Below are 16,841 nucleotides of genomic sequence, written 5' to 3'. Positions count from 1 at the left end.
CAGACTTTCCCCGTTAGATCCTGGGCCAGGAGCCCGCAGGGGAGTGGCCAGTGCATCCAGGACAGCAGCCTTCCTGGGGGACCCGAGCCCAGGAACCGATGGCGCCCGGGCTCTGGCTGCAAGGCCAGCCTGCCCACCACCGCCCAGCACCCCACCATGCAGAGGGTACAGTGGCACCCTGGCTCCTAACTTACAGAGGAGAAACCTCTGGAAGGTGGCAGAAAGCCAGGTCCTACCAGCCTCACAGCCCTTGCTCTTTCTACCACGCCCTGATAGCTGACTTAAGAGGGGAAAACATGGCCTAAAACAGGAAAGGAAGGTGGGGAAGGAGACAGGGAGGACTGGGTGCCAGGTCAAATCAGTCTTTTCCACCACCTGAACCCTCAACACACACCTGGCGCTGACGGAAGGACTGGGTGCCCGGACATCCAGGGTTGGGGTGCTCTCAGGGCAGGACCTCCCCTGATAAGGCCCGTCATAAAATAGTGGCCCCAAATTTAGAGGGTAGAGAGCCCCAGGGACTGCAGATGGGGTGGTGAGCCAAGAACCGGCCCACAGGTCAAGGGCTCTGCCCAGACACCCACAGGGTCCAACCAAGAGCCCTGTGGAGGGGCTCCGCTTCGGAAGGCTCTGAACGTCAGGACAAAGGGAAAGGCAGAAAAGCCTTCAGGGCGGAGAGGGCGGGGGCAAGTCGGCAAGAAAAGCAAAAAGGAAGCCCAGGGCAGCCTTTGCTAGAAGCGGAGATCCCGGTGGCCAAGGGCCAGGGGGTGGCTAGGCCGGGTGCGGCCAGCATGCGTGGAGGGCTCCAGCCCCAGCAGGATGCTTGCGCGGGCCAGCCGGGCTCTGAGCGTGGTGAGCACGTTGACAGCAGTGGGCCGATGTAAGAGCAGCTTCACTCTCCCCTTAATGGGGCAGGGGTTCCCCTCCACAGGGGCTGGTGGGGGCCGGGCCACTGTGGGGCTGAGACCACTAGGTGGGCCCTCCTTCGCCTCCTCAGGTGAGGCCTGGCACAGGTGACTGGGCTCAGGTGCTCTGAGCGGCAGGCGCTACACCTCAAGGCCATTCCCGCCTTGGAGAACAAGGTGGGCCGCTGGGTTTGTCAACAGCCCAGGTCCAAGTTCCAGTAAAGTCCACGTATGTGAGACGAGAAGAGGCGATATGCCCCTCTCTCTGTTTCCAGACTCCATCCTCCATCCATTCCACTCCCAGCAAGGCTTAATGAGGAGGAGCTAACCTACTCAATAGTCTTGGAAGAACAGCTCAAAGGAATCATAGTTTTTTTTCTCAACAGCCATACCAGAAACAAGCGGTGCTGTGACAGCAACCACACGTCTCCTGATTCTGGGGAGGTGTCGCCAGAGGCCAGGGGAGGGATTCCTTCCTGTCACAGCCCAAAGGGCTGGGTTCACGCCCTCCATTTGGACACAGAGAAGGTTACACTCTGATCAACAAGAATGAGTGGACTAATCCTACCACAAAGCCAAGTTTCCAGGACACTGCAGCCCTCTTTCTATTAAACTCGGTGATAACGTATGATTTATACACACTGGTATCCCTGCTTTGTTTCCACATAAAAAGCACCTTTCCAATTTCATTACAAACTCTTCTTGTAATGGCAAACCCTTTCAGAGAATCACCTGTAATTTCACTTTAACCCTATATCCTCTTTCTACAGAGCAGCATGCTTTTAGATAAGAGCGGGGCCAGCAAACATTCTCTGTAAAGGGCCAGAGAGTAAACATTTTAGGCTCTGCAGGCCATTTGGTCTCCGTTGCAACTGTTTCACTGCTATTGTAGCCAGAGGGCAGCCACAAACAAGATACAAACAAATGGACGCAGCTGTGTTCCTGTAAAATTTTACAAAAATCAGCCAGAGATGGGATCTGGCCCATGGGCCATAGCTGGCTAACCTCCTGGATTAAAAAATTAAAATGGCATATCTCCAGAAGATTCTGCTTCTGTACCTGCATAAACATCACTTTAAGTGGCTTGCGGGATATTCATATGATAGAGTGAATTCTCCATAATTCACTTAACTTTTCCAGTCGTTGCATGGTTAGATGGTTTCTTTTTCTTCCTTTTGTTTATCTTTTTTTTTTAAATACCCAAATTTCATATTTAAAACCTTTTGTGAATTGAAGAATTTTCCCTTAGATGAGATTCCCAGAAATGGACTACAAGAGGTGAACTCACAAATTTAAAGCTACTGATCCATGCAGCTAACCTGCACACCTTCCTAAAGGAAGCACAGGGCATAGAGTGTTAATTTTATCACAGCCTTGCAGGCACTGAATTTTTTTTGAATTACGCTGCTAATCTGGTAAGAAAAAAAAAGTATCTCATTGCTTTGCTGCACAGTTCTTTGATTACTAGCATCTCTCTGTATTTAACTTTTCAATTAAGTAACAGACCCACAGAGTTGACAAACTCTTTTAGGACAGGCATTAAAGTCTGGGCGGGCTGTCTTCACACTCCACCCCATGACTGCAGAGCAACTAAACAAAGGATCTACACCTAAGTGACACACAGAGGACAATTCAAGTTTCCAAAGGAATTAGAATGCGATTCCTGGCCCCTTTGCATTGGGCTTCCTCTCTGCCCCTTGGGTCAAGTGCTGAGGACAACAAAGCTTGGAGAGGAGCACGTGGCCTGGTCCCCACCTGGACTCCATGGGGCCCTGCTTCTCCAGGGGTCGGATCTTCTTGGGGTACACTGGCAGCATAGTCGTGTCAATGACCTTGGTCTCCCCGTTGTTGTAGGTGAACTCTAGGGTCCCATTCCACTCCCCGTGGGCTTTGCACACAATGGTGTTGGTCGGGTTGTGCTTCACTTCTGCTGTGACCCTGAATTAATGAAGCATCGAATAAACATGCTTTGCAAGATTATTAGAACAGAGACCGACTTCAAAAGGCATCCTCACATGTAGAGATTTTTTTTATGGGGTTGCTTTTTGCTCTTTTGCTCAAAGACTAGCTCTTAAAATGTGATCTAATATCCTTGAGCAGAAAAAAGAAAGCATCAGTGGGAAAACAGGTAGGATCTAAATAAAGTCTGTAGATTAGTTCATAGGAATGCAGCAATGGTAATTTCTTAGTTTTTTTTCAATTGAAGTATAGTTAATTTACAATGTTGTGTTAGTTTCAAGTATACAGCAAAGTGATTCAGTTACACACACACACACACACACACATATATACTTTTTCAGATTCTTTTCCCTTATAGGTTATTACGAGATATTGAACATAGTTCCCTGTGCTATACAGTAGGTCCTTGTTGTTTACCTATTTTATATATAGTAGTGTGTATATGTCCATCCCAAAGTCCTAATTTTTCCCCCCAATTTCTTAGTTTTTTTCAATTAATATTGTTTTATTGATTTTTGACAATAAATTAGATAGGCGGTTGAAAATTATACATGTTTTATACTATATTGTATACACTATATACTGTGATTTGTTTAGTTGAATTTCATCAATTTCTTAGTTTTGATAAAAACACCAGGGTTTTATAAGATGTTATTATTGGGGTGGAAATCACAAAACTCAGTAAAAACAAAATATAAATGTCAATTAAGTCCATCTGGTCTATTGTGTCATTTAAAGTAGAACTAACTACCATATGACCCAGCCATCCCACTACTGGGCATATACCCTGAGAAAACCATAATTTAAAAAGACACATGTACCCCAATGTTCACTGCAGCTCTATTTACAATAGCCAGGACATGAAAGCAACCTAAGTGTCCATCGACAGATGAATGGATAAAGAAGATGTGGCACATATATATAATGGAATATTAGCCATAAAAAGAAATGAAGGGCTTCCCTGGTGGCACAGTGGTTGAGAGTCCGCCTGCCGATGCAGGGGACACGGGTTCGTGCCCCGGTCCGGGAAGGAGCGGCTGGGCCCGTGAGCCATGGCCGCTGAGCCTGCGCGTCCGGAGCCTGTGCTCCGCAACGCGAGAGGCCACAACAGTGAGAGGCCCGCGTACCGCAAAAAAATAAATTAATTAATTAAAAATTTAAAAATTAAAAAAGAAATGAAATTGGGTCATTTGTAGAGATGTGGATGGACTTAGAGACTGTCATACCGAGTGAAGTAAGTCAGAAAGAGAAGAACAAATATCGTATATTAACGCATATATGTGGAATCTAGAAAAATGGTACAGATGAATCTATTTGCAGGGCAGGAATAGAAAGGCAGACATAGGGAACTGATGTGTGGACACGGGATGCGGGGGGCGAAGGGGAGGGTGGGGTGAATTGGGAGATTAGGTTTGACATAAATACACTACAACATGTGTAAAATAGTTAGTGGGAAGCTGCCGTATAACACAGGGAGCTCAGTGAGGTGCTATGCGATGGCCTAGATGGGTGGGAGGGGGGAAGGGGGAGGGAGGTCCAAGAGGGAGGGGATATATGTATACATATAGCTGATTCACTTCACTGTACAGCAGAAACTAACACAAGATTGTAAAGCAATTATATTCCAATAAAAAATATATATATAATTAAATATATATAAAATTTATATATATATATATATATATATATATATATATACCCTTCTCCCTCAAATAGCAACTAATAGTGTACATTTCAACCACCAAAAGAGTGTGAGAGTCTAGGGGGAACTTTTCAATCACTAAACAAGGTCGAACCCCTCCAGCCTGGCTTCACAAGGGCCCCTGGTGGAGATGTGTAGCCCTTTGCCTCACCCACCGGCCCGGGGACTCCGGGTCTCAGCTCTGGGTGAAGGCAGAGCCCACCTCCCTCTCCCCAGGAGCCTGCTGCAGGCAGAGTAACACAGCAGAAACGGGAGGTGGAAGAGCCCGGGTCCTCTTTTTCTAATGGCCAAGCTCGGGATGAATTTGGTGTTTTCAGACCCAGGTCTGGAACTGTTCTCCCTGAGCCTGAACACCGCCGGGCGCCCGGGGCGGCATCGGGAATCCTCCCAGCGGCACACAGCGGAAGGGTATCCGTGCTGTGCTGGTAACGCTTTAACAACGGGCTCGCCAGGAGGGAAAACGCTTGGTTTACAGCTTTTGCCAGTTTCTGTGCTGCCCCACCCACAACGGATCTCAAGCTACCACTGGGGCGTGAGGGGCCGCGGAGCTGGGGGGAAACGCGCATAATCAGCTCTTGGGGGCTGGTATGTTTGGCTCCAAAAAGGCCACTGAAGGTGCCTACTTTCCAGGGGACCCTCCAGCACCCCACGTGAACGCCATCCAGAAAAGCTTTCCAAGAAAAAGGTCAAAGATGGGGGCTTGCTTATTATCCAGCGATCTGCTCCAAAGGGGGAAATTTATAACTAGAGCCATAAAAACGAGGTGACGCTCCCCTCAAGCAGCGGGCCTCTCCTTCTGTTTCTTAGGACCTGCTTCCCAGCTTCCAAAAGGAGAGAAACGGTCCTGCTCTCATAGAGGCAGGATTCGGGATGTTGCATGGAGCTCACAGAACAACTGCATCAGTGCAGGTCAGGCCTCGGGCCTCGGAAGCGAGAGGTTACGATGACCCCAGAAGCCCTTTGTTCTCTGGGGCATGTTCCGCCAACACATCACCAGACTGCGGACGGTTCAAGACGCTGCCCGGTGAGACATGTCATCTGAAACAGATCTATTAACTTGATCTTGATTTTTCAACTCATCCCACGGCTGGAACCCAGTCTTTTGATGCAGACAAGAAACCTGGGGCATCGTGATCAGACAGAGACGGGGTCTCCCTGGCCCCTCCTACCTGTGGACCTTCCCCCCGTAGAAAGGCTTTGTGTGGAAGATCACTGTCGCTGAGTACCCGGTCTTGGCGCAGGTGATGCTGACTTTTCCTCCGAGCTCCACCCAAGGGATGGTGAGGATGGACCGGGCGTAGGCACTGGGCAGGGTGAACACATACTCCTCCCCATGCTCCAGGAGCCGCAGCACACCTGAGGAAGACAGGAGGGAAGGGTTAGGCTCGCACACGAGGAAAGCGCAGCTGGTGAAACCGAGGAGGACCCTGAGGGGCTCCCGGCACGGAGGCCTTTTTGTCTTCCATTTCTTGTAGCCTCCATGCCCTTCCCTGAGTTCCAAGGGACCAGAGAAGCTCATCAAGATTAGGAGACCTAATAGCACCTGAGACCCTGCACACACCCTAATCTTGTCAGCAACCCCACCCTTGAACCATTGCTATAAAACCCCTCATCAAATCCTCCCCAATTGGGACACACAGTTTTCGAGGGCAGGAGCCCGCCCTGTCCCCCCTTTGCCTGGCAAAGCAATAAAGCTATCCTTTTCTACTTCACCCAAAACTATGTCTCCGAGATTCGATTCAGCACCGGTGCGCAGAGAAGCTGAGCTCTGGGCATCACTGGGGACCAGAAGACGCAAAGATGAGAAACCGAACACGCTCCTGCAACAGACGTCACGCCTCCCACCTCTGCAAAGGCCGGCCACCGACGTGCCATTTATCTATTCGCTGCATCTCTACTGCGTGAGAGATGCTGAGAACACATGGTGAGCAAGATAGACCTGCTCTCTGCCCTCAAGGAACCAAAGAGAAAGGGGGGCGTGAATGAAGCACTCGCAAACACTAAACTGTGACTGTGATGGGGTGGGAGGGGGAGGTGCCCGGGGCCTCCAGCAGCAGGACCTGAGCTGGGAGGGGAGGCTTCCCGGTGGAAGGGACACTAGAGCTGGGTAAGAGTTGAGTTGGGGAAGAGAGGAGGGAAAGTAGAAGCAGGGGGAGGCATGTGCAAAGGTCCTGTGGTGGGAAGGAGCCGGGTGAGCATGGGGGTCTGAGAAAAGGGCCCCAGGGAAGAAAGGGAAGTGGTGGGTATAGGTACGGAGGCTGCCCAGGTCTACAGGGGCCAGGCCTCGTCTTTAAACTTCGAAAAAGCCTGTTAAGGAGTTCTGCCTTTATCCTGAGAGCAGCAGAGACAACCTCAAAGGTTCTCAGGAAGTGACAAAGCAGAATGCACAGCTGCTGTCACCACCCGGGGGGCACCCACCCCTTGATCAGAGGTTCTCCAGGCTGGGAGCCAAGTACTAGTCTTGGAGAGATCTGATCCTCTTGAAACAATGCAAAATGACGTGGGCTTGTCTCTTTTTCTAGGGAAAGGAACCACAGTTTTGAACAAGTTCTCAAAGGCTGCCGTGAACTACCCCTACAGGTGCCATCTCCCGGGGCTGCTGTACAGCTGGTGCATTGACACCCAGCCCCTGCTCTGGCTTGTCCAGTCGGGCACCCACAGGGCCCCCTCTGCTGAGGGCAGCACCTCCTGGGCTGGCAGAGGCCTGGGAACCAGCACGCCTGGCTCGCTGAGGTTTGCTCTGTGTGAGGGGCCTTCTCGGCCTCCCAGCCCGCACTGGGGCTTCGCTCCCTGTAGAAAAGCGCTCCCAGCTCTATTCCTGTCCACTCTGGGCCTGCAGTGGTCAAGTGCAGCAAGAGCCTCAGGAAGGTCAGTTCTGTCCTTCGGCCGGAACTCTGTGACTGGAGGTGTTAGTGATGTCCCCTCCCTGGGCCCCTGGTTCCTCCACTGGAAAGAGCGAGGAGGGGGCTCCATGTGCCCTGGGGGACCCTTCCTGGCCACCCAGCACTTCCAGGGGCTTCACATGGAGTGTCTTCTGTGAGCTTCACAACTACTCAACGCAGCATTAATTATTATCATTTTTAAATGAGGAGGTGGAAACGGAAACTCAGAGGGGTTAAGTAATTTGACTGGTCGGTACTTCTCTCTGAGGCTAGATAAGCATCTCAATCACCAGAGTTAGATTACTCAGCCCTAAAAAAGAATGCAATCATGCCATTGGCAGCAACATGGATGGACCTAGAGATGATCATACTAAGTGAAGTAAGTCAAACAAAGAAAGGCAAATACCATATGATATCACTTATGTGTGGAATCTAAAATATGACACAAATGAACTTATCTATGAAACAGACTCACAGACATAGAGGACAGGTAAGTCAAACAAAGAAAGGCAAATACCATATGATATCACTTATGTGTGGAATCTAAAATATGACACAAATGAACTTATCTATGAAACAGACTCACAGACATAGAGGACAGACTTGTGGTTGCCAGGGGGAGGGATGGAGTGGGAGTCTGGGTCAGCAGATGCAAACTATTATATATAAGATGGATAAACAACAAGGTCTTACTGTATAGCATGGGGAACTATATTCAACATCCTGTAATAAACCATAATGGAAAAGAATATGGAAAAGAATGTATTATCTACACACACACACATGCACACACACATATACGTATAACTGAGTCACTTTGTTGTATAGCAGAAATGAACACAACACTGTAAATCAGTTACACTTCAATAAAATTAAAGTAAATTTTAAAAAATCAATCAATCAACAGAGCTAGAATCTGCCCAGCAGAGAGACAGCGTATGTGTGTGTGTCCCTTTCAGCCCTGGGGAGCTCGCCAGGAGAGTCTGAGGAGAGGGGACTAAAGGTGCAAAGGGATCACGAATGCTGGGTTTCCAAAGTCAATATGAAGATGTACTCAGGAGTCACTCAATTTACCCTTAAAAACTCCTTGCATGGCCCATGAGCCACAGTTTTGGGAACAAACCAGGCTTCTCCAGAACCCGCAACCTCACCCCCAGGTAAGTCCAGCAAAGTTACACCTGCTGACCCACAGACACAGGGACCGGTGTGGAAACCCCAGGGGACGGGCCCATGTGCGTCTGGGGGTCGTGACCTCCCCCAGGGAGGCGGGATGCTCACACATGGGCAACAGGCAGGAGAGAAGACCCCCCCCTGAAAAAAAGCAGACTCAGGTCACTCACAATTGCGTGGGCAGGACTGGGGGGCAGAGATCACAACAACATTTAAATCTCTCTCCCTAACCAGGAAGAGAATTGAATACATGTAACATAAATGCACAGACAGCACGGCTCCACTACACCAAATACACTGAATATCAGAACACAATGATTTCTCCCCACCTCCCCACTCGCCAGAGCTCTCAATGAAATTACACCACCTTCCCCAAAGCCAAGCCTTGGGCCACCGAACACCCTCCCTCTGTCACTTATCCCTCCCCACAGTTCAGGGCGCAGAGCTGCCCCAGGTGACCGCTGAGGCCCTGTCCTGTGATGCACAAGGGTGGACCTGTGTCTGCCAGGAGGATTCGACACCAATGTGTCGCTTCTTACAGCTTGTGCTCAGGACCCTGGAAGAAGAATGGCCAGGCCTGGTATACTTTTTGTTTCCAAGCCTACTTTGTGTCTTTCCTGGAATTAGGCTGCTAAGAAGAGAGCGAAGCAGGTGGTAAGTTCATGCCGTATAGGTCTGACACCAACAGTCAAGAGGAACCAGAAGTGGACGTTGGAAAGAGAGAGGCTCCAGCAGACTACCCACCCACCCCTCCGCCCCAGTTCTACTTGCAAGCCTCCGGTTCCCTGAGTGCCAGCCGCATCCTCATAGCCTCAGGGCCTGTGGCAGCGGGAGGGGCCCTGAGACCCTGAGGAGGAGGCTGCCGGTCCCTCTGTCACCTGCCTTCAAGGGCCCAGAGAAGGCAGCTCTCTGTCCCCCATCCTCACCTTCCATGCTGATGGACTACTTGGCAGTGAAGTCCTCCCAGGGGCCCAAATGTCCCCTGACAGCACTGCCCCACCCCCGATGTCTACGATGTCCCCCTCTGCTGTCAGCCTTTCCAGCCTTTGACCTGCCGTACTTTGGGGACCCCCACCCATTTGCACATCCTGCGGTGGCCTCTCTCCGCGGACCAGGACCCCGCGACAGCCATGAGCGCCACGTGCTGAGTCTTCCTGGTCTCATTCACGAATATAAACTTGGTGAGGTAGGATCATACCACTGATATTTTCTTCAGAACATACTTACCTGGAGCATACGCCACCATTTTTTTTTTTTTTTTTTTTTTTTTTTTTTTTTTTTTTGCAGTACACGGGCCTCTCACTGCTGTGGCCTCTCCCGTTGCGGAGCACAGGCTCCGGACGCGCAGGCTCAGCGGCCAGGGCTCACGGGCCCAGCCGCTCCGCGGCATGTGGGATCTTCCCGGACCAGGGCACGAACCCGTGTCCCCTGCATTGGCAGGCGGACTCTCAACCACTGCGCCACCAGGGAAGCCCATGCCACCATTTTTTAAAAGCCCTAGATGAGATCTTAGAGGATGATTCCAACTCCTCCGTCCCTCGCCAGCCTGGTGACCTTAAGTTCTCTGCCCCTCAGCTGCCTCATCTGTGATGCAGGGATAACGGTACCCGCACCTCACGGGGCTGTAAAAAAGGCAACACTGAAACTCAGCTAAGGGCACGCAGCCTGCTACGCCGCTGGAATCCTGATCACACCTCCATCTCTTGGTAGGTGAATTCTTAGCAGTGGTACTTCCACTTGGGAACAAAGAAGAAATCACAAAATCTGCTGATGGCTGATGCACATGGGGGATGGGGAGCCAGGTGGGAGGCACCCTCCTCCCGCTCATCTTCAAAAAACCTCTTCCAAACCGAGATGAAACTTCCCGCAAGTCCACAGAAATCAGAAAAGTGAGCCCCAGGGCAAGGCTGGTTTAAAGCACTGGCAAGACCACACTCGCAGGCTCTTTTCTGCAAATCCATAAATGTGTGCTCACTCATGAAATCACAGGCAATTATGCCTTCCCAGGACTCTTTTCTTCAGGATTGCATACAAAAATCTGTCCCTAATAATGAATAAAAGACTATATTAGAACTAGACTTGCAAACGGGCTCACTAATGAAAGCTCCTCTTTAATTAGCCTAAGAGCTGAGAGAAGCTGAAAAACCCTGAATAATCCATCTTTCCGGGACATAGCTAGTCCTCAAGCTGGGAGATTTTTGCTTTAAATCCCACAAATTGATCTATCAATAAACGTTAAGGCCAAGCATTAAGATTTTCAAACTGATAAATTTAAAATAACTCTGAGGAACCAAAATATTCCGACAGGGCATTGACTCTGGAAAGAAAGCACAGAATCACGGAAAGCAACTCCGGGGAACTGGTCTTCAGGGCCCACGGTGCTGGCATTCATGGGCAAACGGGTCCCTGCCTGTCCCCACAGACCCAATGCAGAGGCTGTGCCATTTACTGGGCTCTGGTCTGGAGTTCTGGCGGGGAGGGGTTTCAAGAGAAGCTGTGTCCCGAGCGGTGAGGGTGGGTACCAAGCAGAGGCGCCTCTGCTTCCATCCACGGATGGATGTCATCTCAGGGTTGGCTCAACAGTGTCACACTTAGGGACTTTCAGTGTCAGAGCTGAGGGACGGTTCGGGGGAGGTCTCTGAGCTACAACCTCGGGGAATTCAAGGCATAAGGAAGCACTTGATAATGGCATTTTATCATAGCCAAATAGGCCACAGCCTTAGGGTAATAATTTAAAGTGTAAGCCCATGTATTTACATACAAAATTTCAAGCGGATCCATTTAATGTTTAAAATGAAGGGTCGGAGGGACTTCCCTGTCAGTCCAGTGGTTAAGACTCATCGCTTCCAATGCAGGGGGCGCGGGTTTGATCTCTGGCTGGGAAACTAAGATCCTACAAGCTGCACGGCAGCCAAAAGTTTAAACAAAAAAAAAAAAAAAAGAAAAGAAAAGAAAAGAAAAAATGAAATGTGGGGGAAAAAAATGTCACTTCATGCCCTATCAACAAATCCATGGAAGGTGCTGGATCAGTGCAGGGAATGGAGTGAGGAAAGAAAAACATGCCACCTCCCCCACCCACCCTCCCCATAACCCATCCCCCAAAGGAGTCCTGAGGACAGAAACCAGAACCTTTGGCTTTGAAGTCTGGGGATTCTGAGAAGCATTTTGTGTGAAAAATCAGAAAAATGGTGTGTTACAGAGCTCACATTTAATTAATATGAAAGAAAGGGAGACGTAGCTACTGAAAGGACTGAGACAAACTTGAAGCCTCACAAGAATGAGAGACGGTCCCCTGACCCTCTCCAGGCCCGTCGACAGCAGGAATACATGGGGGTGGGGGGGGGTGGCCAGGAAGGGGCCTTCCACAGTCTCTCTCCAGAATCTTCCTTCTGCTTTCTTCACTGAGAAGTTCTAAGTAGAATTTTCAAGCAGAGAGAAGAAGTGAGGACAGCAAATCCCAGCTCTGCTCCAGGGATGCTACGGCCGAGGGTCTCAGCAGAGGGTGTTACGTGGTGTCCCCCACACGCACAGCCTTAAGAGTTTGTCCAGGGCTGTGCAGAGTGAATGAAGGCTGCAACCCCTACCGGCTGCCTGGAAGGAACAGGGCAGCCGAGATCCTGAACATCAGAGGCCGACCCTTCACGCAACACATACAAGTCTCCGGGCTTTACATGACAAGCTTTAACCTCAGCCGGCACCTCCTCCAGAACTCTGGCCTGTAGAGACATTGTTTGCTCAAGCCCCCCTCTCAAATGTCTAAATCCCAACACAACCTAACTGGGCTCCTGTGCTCTCTCTCCAAACTAACCCCCTCTTCAATCTTCCCCACCTTAGTTAATGGCTATTCCATCTTTCTAGTTGCTCGGGTCAAAAGGCTGGCGTCACCTTTCTCTCATACCTCACATCCAATCCAGATGTGTCCGATGAGGAGTTAATAGCCAAAATATTACAAAGAACTCATACAACTCAACATCAAAAAAAACCCAGACGGTCCGACTGAAAAATAGGCAGAGGACCTGAATAGACATTTTTCCAAAGCAGACATACAGATGGCCAAGAGGCACATGAAAAGACGCTCAACGCCACGAATCATCGGGGAAATACAAATCCAAACCACAATGATGTATCACCTCACGCCTGTCAGAATGGCCACCATCAAAAAGATCACAGATAACAAATGGTGGCGAGGATGTGGAGAAAAGGGAACCCTCCTACGCTCTTGGTAGGATGTAAATTGTTGCAGCCACTATGGAAAACAGTATGGAGGTTCCCAAAAAACTAAACATAGAACCACCATACAATCCAGCAATTCCACTTCTGGGTGTTTATTCATAGAAAATGAAAACGCTAATTAAAAGAGATATATGCACCCCTATGTTCACAGCAGCCTTATTTATAATAACCAAGATATGGAAACCATCTAAGTGCCCATCAACAGATAAATGGATAAAGAAATTGTGGTATAAATATACCATGAAATATTATTCAATCATAAAAATGAATGAAATTCTGCCATTTGTGACAACAGGGATGGACCTAGAAGGTATTATGCTAAGTGAAATAAGTCGGAGAAAGATAAATGCTGTACGATTTCACTTATAGGTGGAATCTAAAACGAATGAACAAACAGAACAGAACAGAAACAGAGTCACAGATTCACAGAATAAACAGGTGGTTGCCAGAGGGGAGAAGAGAAATAGATGAGGGAGGTTAAGAGGTACATACTTCCAGTTGCAAAATAAATGAGTCATGGGTATGCAGTGCACAATGTAGGGAATAGCGTCAACGATTATGTAATATCTTTAAAAAAAAAAAAAAAGGCCTTGGCATCACCTTTCACTCATACCCCACATCTGATCTCTCCACTTCAGAATTCCTCCAGATTCCCACCCTGTGTTACCTCCGCACCATTCCTGCCCAGGTTCAAGCCACCATCTCCTTTTGCCTGGATTATTATCAAAATCTCCTAACTGGTCTCCTTCCGTCGCCTTCCCCCTCTTATGGTCTAGTTTCAACAAGCAGCTGGAACAATCTTGCTAAACTGTAAGTCAGGTCCTGATACTCTTCTGCTCAAAGCCCGCAAAGACTTGGCAGCTCACTTAGTGGGACGGCCAACATCCCTGCCAGTGGCCCCCCGAGGCCCCACGTGACCTGGACTCAGTCACCTCTCCGATGGCATCTTCTCCCTCCACCTCCCTTCTACTGGCTCCAGCCACACAGGCTTCCTGTCTCAGACCAGCATGCAGGGATGCCCCTGCCTCTGGCCCCTCTGCCTCTGGCCTTGTTCTCTCCACCAAGACACACTCCCCGGGTAATCGACAAAGCCTGTCCTTCCTCACCTTCTTAGGTCCTTCATCCCCCCCTGGGTCTTTGCTCCCCACCATTCCTAGATCCTTTATTTTATTCCCAGGTCCCTTCCCTTAATTTTTCTCCATAGAACTTAACACCTTCCAAAGCACTACACAATTGTATTTCCCCAGCAGAAAAGAGAGAGCTCTGTGGGAACAGAGATTCTTCTGTCTGTTTTGCTCATTCAAGTACCCATGGCTCCCAAGACAATGGCTGGCAACCAGTAGGCGCTCAATAAGAGCGTGCAAAGCCAATGAAAGGTGTTCTCATCTCCTGGGGTTTGGAAAGGGCTTCCAAGCAGCCGTGTATGCCCTGAAACTGAATGCCAAATTCTGTGCTGGATTTTTCTTTTTCCTGAAAGTCTACATACAGCCAGAATCTCACGGGGATTTACGACTCAAAAGAAGTTGAAGAACCACTAACACAGGTTCCTGAATTTGACAAGGATGATTACAGTTTCCCTCAAACAATGAATAACCTTCATGCACAGCTATTTGCTCATAGAGAAACGTGTGATCCACGAGTGGTCTGATTATACTGTGTTTTCCCTTCAGAACTGCAGGCCCAGCGTCCAGAGATTTGCCTTGGGAATTATTTATGAGCAGATTTTGAACAGGCAGCACTACGATCTTCATCGTCTGTGAGCCAGAAGCTGGTGAGATTGAAGAAAAATGTGTTCTCATAGATTTGAAGCCAACTCTAATATTCATACAGAGCCGGAAAGAAAAGGATCTGTAAGGCGGCTCACACACGAGTAGCAGGTGAAGATCCAGGTGGGCAGCCTAAGAGGCAGACAGCTGCATCCTACCCCATCACCTCGGCCGCTTTGGGAAACGACCAGACCCTGGCTCCCAAAGAGCAAAACCCATCCATATTTCCAACCCGCCCACTTACTCCCAATTCCGTAACGAAATAAAAACAAAGGCCTCCACACGCAAATCCTCAAGTGTCCATCAGGTACACGAATGTCCCTTGGTCAGAGCCCAGCTCCACCCAGCGATGTGGCTTACCTTCCCCGATCATTGAGACCCCCACGGACATGCCCATGAACTTGCTTTTGGTCCATACGTGAGTGTTGATGCACAGCCTCTTCTCTTTGCACTCACAGTAGAAGCAGGAGATGGGCGGGTGGTGGGACACCTGCTCAGCCACGAACCGCATTTTGTAGTTCTTGGAAGGGTCGTCGGCCATCGGGTGTTCGTGGCCAGAGGGATCAGGGGCAGCAGTCCTCCTGGGCTTGACCCTGTCCTTGGGAACCTCCCAGGAGCAGTGGAACGTCTCGCCGATGATGGGGTTGTAGGGTTTCTTGGCCAGGGTGCCCTTGCGGCCCTCGTGGAAGGCGGTGAGGTAATACTCCACGAAGCCGATGACCCTGTCCTGTGGCGTGGCCCCTGCGGTGACAGCCAGCAGCAGGTCTGGGTGTGCCAGGAAGTCTGCGTACATCTCCAGCAAGGACCGCTTCTCGAGAATGAACGTGGGAAGCACCACCTGTGGCCAGAGAAGACAAAGTCAGGCAGCAAGCCCTATGGGTGCAGGAGAAAGCTGGAAAGGGAGAAAGCAAGGCTGCAACCCCCCGTCAAGCAAGGTCCTAAGAGCGGGTACCAGGGACCAGCTCCTCTGATTTGCGCACACGTGACAAATCAGAGGAAAGAACATCCGAGGAATTGGAAGTGGCTGCGGCGGTGGCATCAACGCCAACCCAGCTTCATGGATTAGACTGCTCTGAACCATTTTCCTCTCTGCTCACCTGGGCTGAAACAACAGCCTCTGTCCCTCCCTCCATGGCCAGTGCCCAGCTAACATGCAGCCCTCTTTCACACCCCATCATTTAGAGATGTAAAGAAAATAGCTCCAAAGGGCTTTCTCGTATTCTTCCTGCCATCAGGCACAACCAAGGGGGGTGCTCAGTGTGTTCCCACAAACACGGATACTGGGGCTCGTTGGTGCTGCATCAAAGGGGGGCCCAGGTAGAGCAGGACCCACCACTAAGAACATCTGCTTGGAGATCTCTGTAGGAAGAGCAGCGTATAAACCCTCACAGGATCAGGCAGGGAAGGAATGTGGAAAGGGCCCAACAAATGTCTCCGGAGGCAAGGCCAGCTAGCGGGCAGTGTCCACAGTGGCTGCCACGGAGAAGAGGGGTCATGGGTAGAGGCTACCCCCCTAGGCTGGGCCAGAAGAAATGAGCAGAAGTTACAAAGAAGTAGGCTGGCACTTAATACTGAAGCTTCCGGTAAATGGACTGGCACAGGGGCCATCCCCTCGGTGTGTCATTGGCCCCATTACCGAAGACAGATAGAAACTTGGATGCTCTGTCAGGCACTAAGGGACTCCTCGTTGGTCCAAAGTGGATCCAAGTGGTCCCTCAGGCACCATACAACCCAAGTGCCTAGAACCCAAGGATTAGGTCACTTAAAGCAAATGATGGACTTTCTGGGAAGCTGGGAAGCCCTCACCATCCCTGACATGCTATCACCCCCTCAGTGATCTGATGACGTAGTTATGGGGTATTACCGTTCCACCCCTTGGCTGCAAGACAAGCTTGCGTTGACCTCGAGCATCTCACTCTGCCCCTCGTGGTGGGAGTCACGGGGTTCTGAAGCTGGAAGCCCAGCCCTGACCCGCTGGCTCCCCCTTGAACCGTCCGGGTGAGGGAAGGGGTTGACCAAGGTCACGCAGCTGGTTTACACTCCTCCCTACATGGCCAAGTCTGTCCTTCTGTCACATCATAGGCCCCCACTCCCACGAAAGCATTGCTAACCAATAATACCACACACAGATCTGTGACCTGGCCCCCACTTCAGCCTGCTGGGACCCTTCCTAGGGAAAGATGGAGATACCGTGGAAGTGAGGTGTCCCGACACACAGGCGGAC

The 16,841-nt window shown here is 50.1% G+C and overlaps 1 protein-coding gene across 6 annotated transcripts in view; it reads right to left on the bottom strand.

Annotated features, from left to right (window-relative positions):
• The window catches only part of OSBPL10 (oxysterol binding protein like 10), a 439,127-nt gene that overhangs the window by 4,177 nt on the left and 418,109 nt on the right, over positions 1-16,841 (bottom strand). For 5 of the 6 annotated variants that reach the window (XM_028478813.2, XM_055079565.1, XM_024116487.3 and 2 more), the window contains 3 exons: positions 14,978-15,455; positions 5,736-5,922; positions 2,661-2,843 (listed from right to left, as the gene is read on the bottom strand). In XM_028478813.2, the coding sequence (XP_028334614.1) occupies positions 2,661-2,843; positions 5,736-5,922; positions 14,978-15,455 (848 nt within the window). The remainder of the gene's footprint in view (positions 1-2,660; positions 2,844-5,735; positions 5,923-14,977; positions 15,456-16,841) is intronic. The other variant, XM_028478809.2, reaches the window with a different exon arrangement.

The sequence above is a fragment of the Physeter macrocephalus genome, chromosome 18, assembly GCF_002837175.3.
Source record: "Physeter macrocephalus isolate SW-GA chromosome 18, ASM283717v5, whole genome shotgun sequence".
Lineage (NCBI taxonomy): Eukaryota > Metazoa > Chordata > Mammalia > Artiodactyla > Physeteridae > Physeter > Physeter macrocephalus.
The sequence above is the reverse complement of the archived record's forward strand: the minus strand, read 5'-3'. Positions and strand labels throughout refer to the sequence as shown.